Source organism: Penaeus monodon, chromosome 31 (assembly GCF_015228065.2).
Source record: "Penaeus monodon isolate SGIC_2016 chromosome 31, NSTDA_Pmon_1, whole genome shotgun sequence".
Taxonomy (NCBI): domain Eukaryota; kingdom Metazoa; phylum Arthropoda; class Malacostraca; order Decapoda; family Penaeidae; genus Penaeus; species Penaeus monodon.
This window is the reverse complement of record NC_051416.1, coordinates 21,767,971-21,768,348: the sequence shown is the minus strand read 5'-3', so window position 1 is coordinate 21,768,348 and position 378 is coordinate 21,767,971. Positions and strand designations below refer to the sequence as shown.

Genomic DNA, 378 nt, shown 5'->3' with positions numbered 1-378 from the left:
CCTTCTTACCTTCTTAATGGAGAATCCCAGGACATTCCTCATGTAGGTGGGCAGCTGAGTGAGGTAGATGGAGAGGCCGAAAGTATTGCCCATGTCGCACACAATAATGGCCCACATAGGCATGCTGGTGCTTATGTGGCGCCAGGGGATGCCAGCTCCCGTCTTCTTTGAGCTCCCCCCCGCCGCCACTGACATCTCGATATGCTCACGCTCCTCTCGACTGATTCTGTAGCGGGGGTGGGGGGAGGGGCGTTAATCGGTAAGCTTGGGGGACTGAGATAAGATAGTAAAGGTATGTAAGGGTATGGGTGTAGACTTCACTCTTATGGAATTGCAGGTTTATGGGAAGAAAATTAGTGACTTGTAAGACAGGGTGTG

General features: G+C 51.9%; 1 protein-coding gene across 1 annotated transcript in view; it reads right to left on the bottom strand.

Annotated features, from left to right (window-relative positions):
* Positions 1-378, bottom strand: part of LOC119593101 (sialin-like) — a 35,739-nt gene that overhangs the window by 8,170 nt on the left and 27,191 nt on the right. Inside the window, exon 9 of the mRNA XM_037942065.1 lies at positions 10-226. Coding sequence (XP_037797993.1) covers positions 10-226 — 217 coding nt within the window. The remainder of the gene's footprint in view (positions 1-9; positions 227-378) is intronic.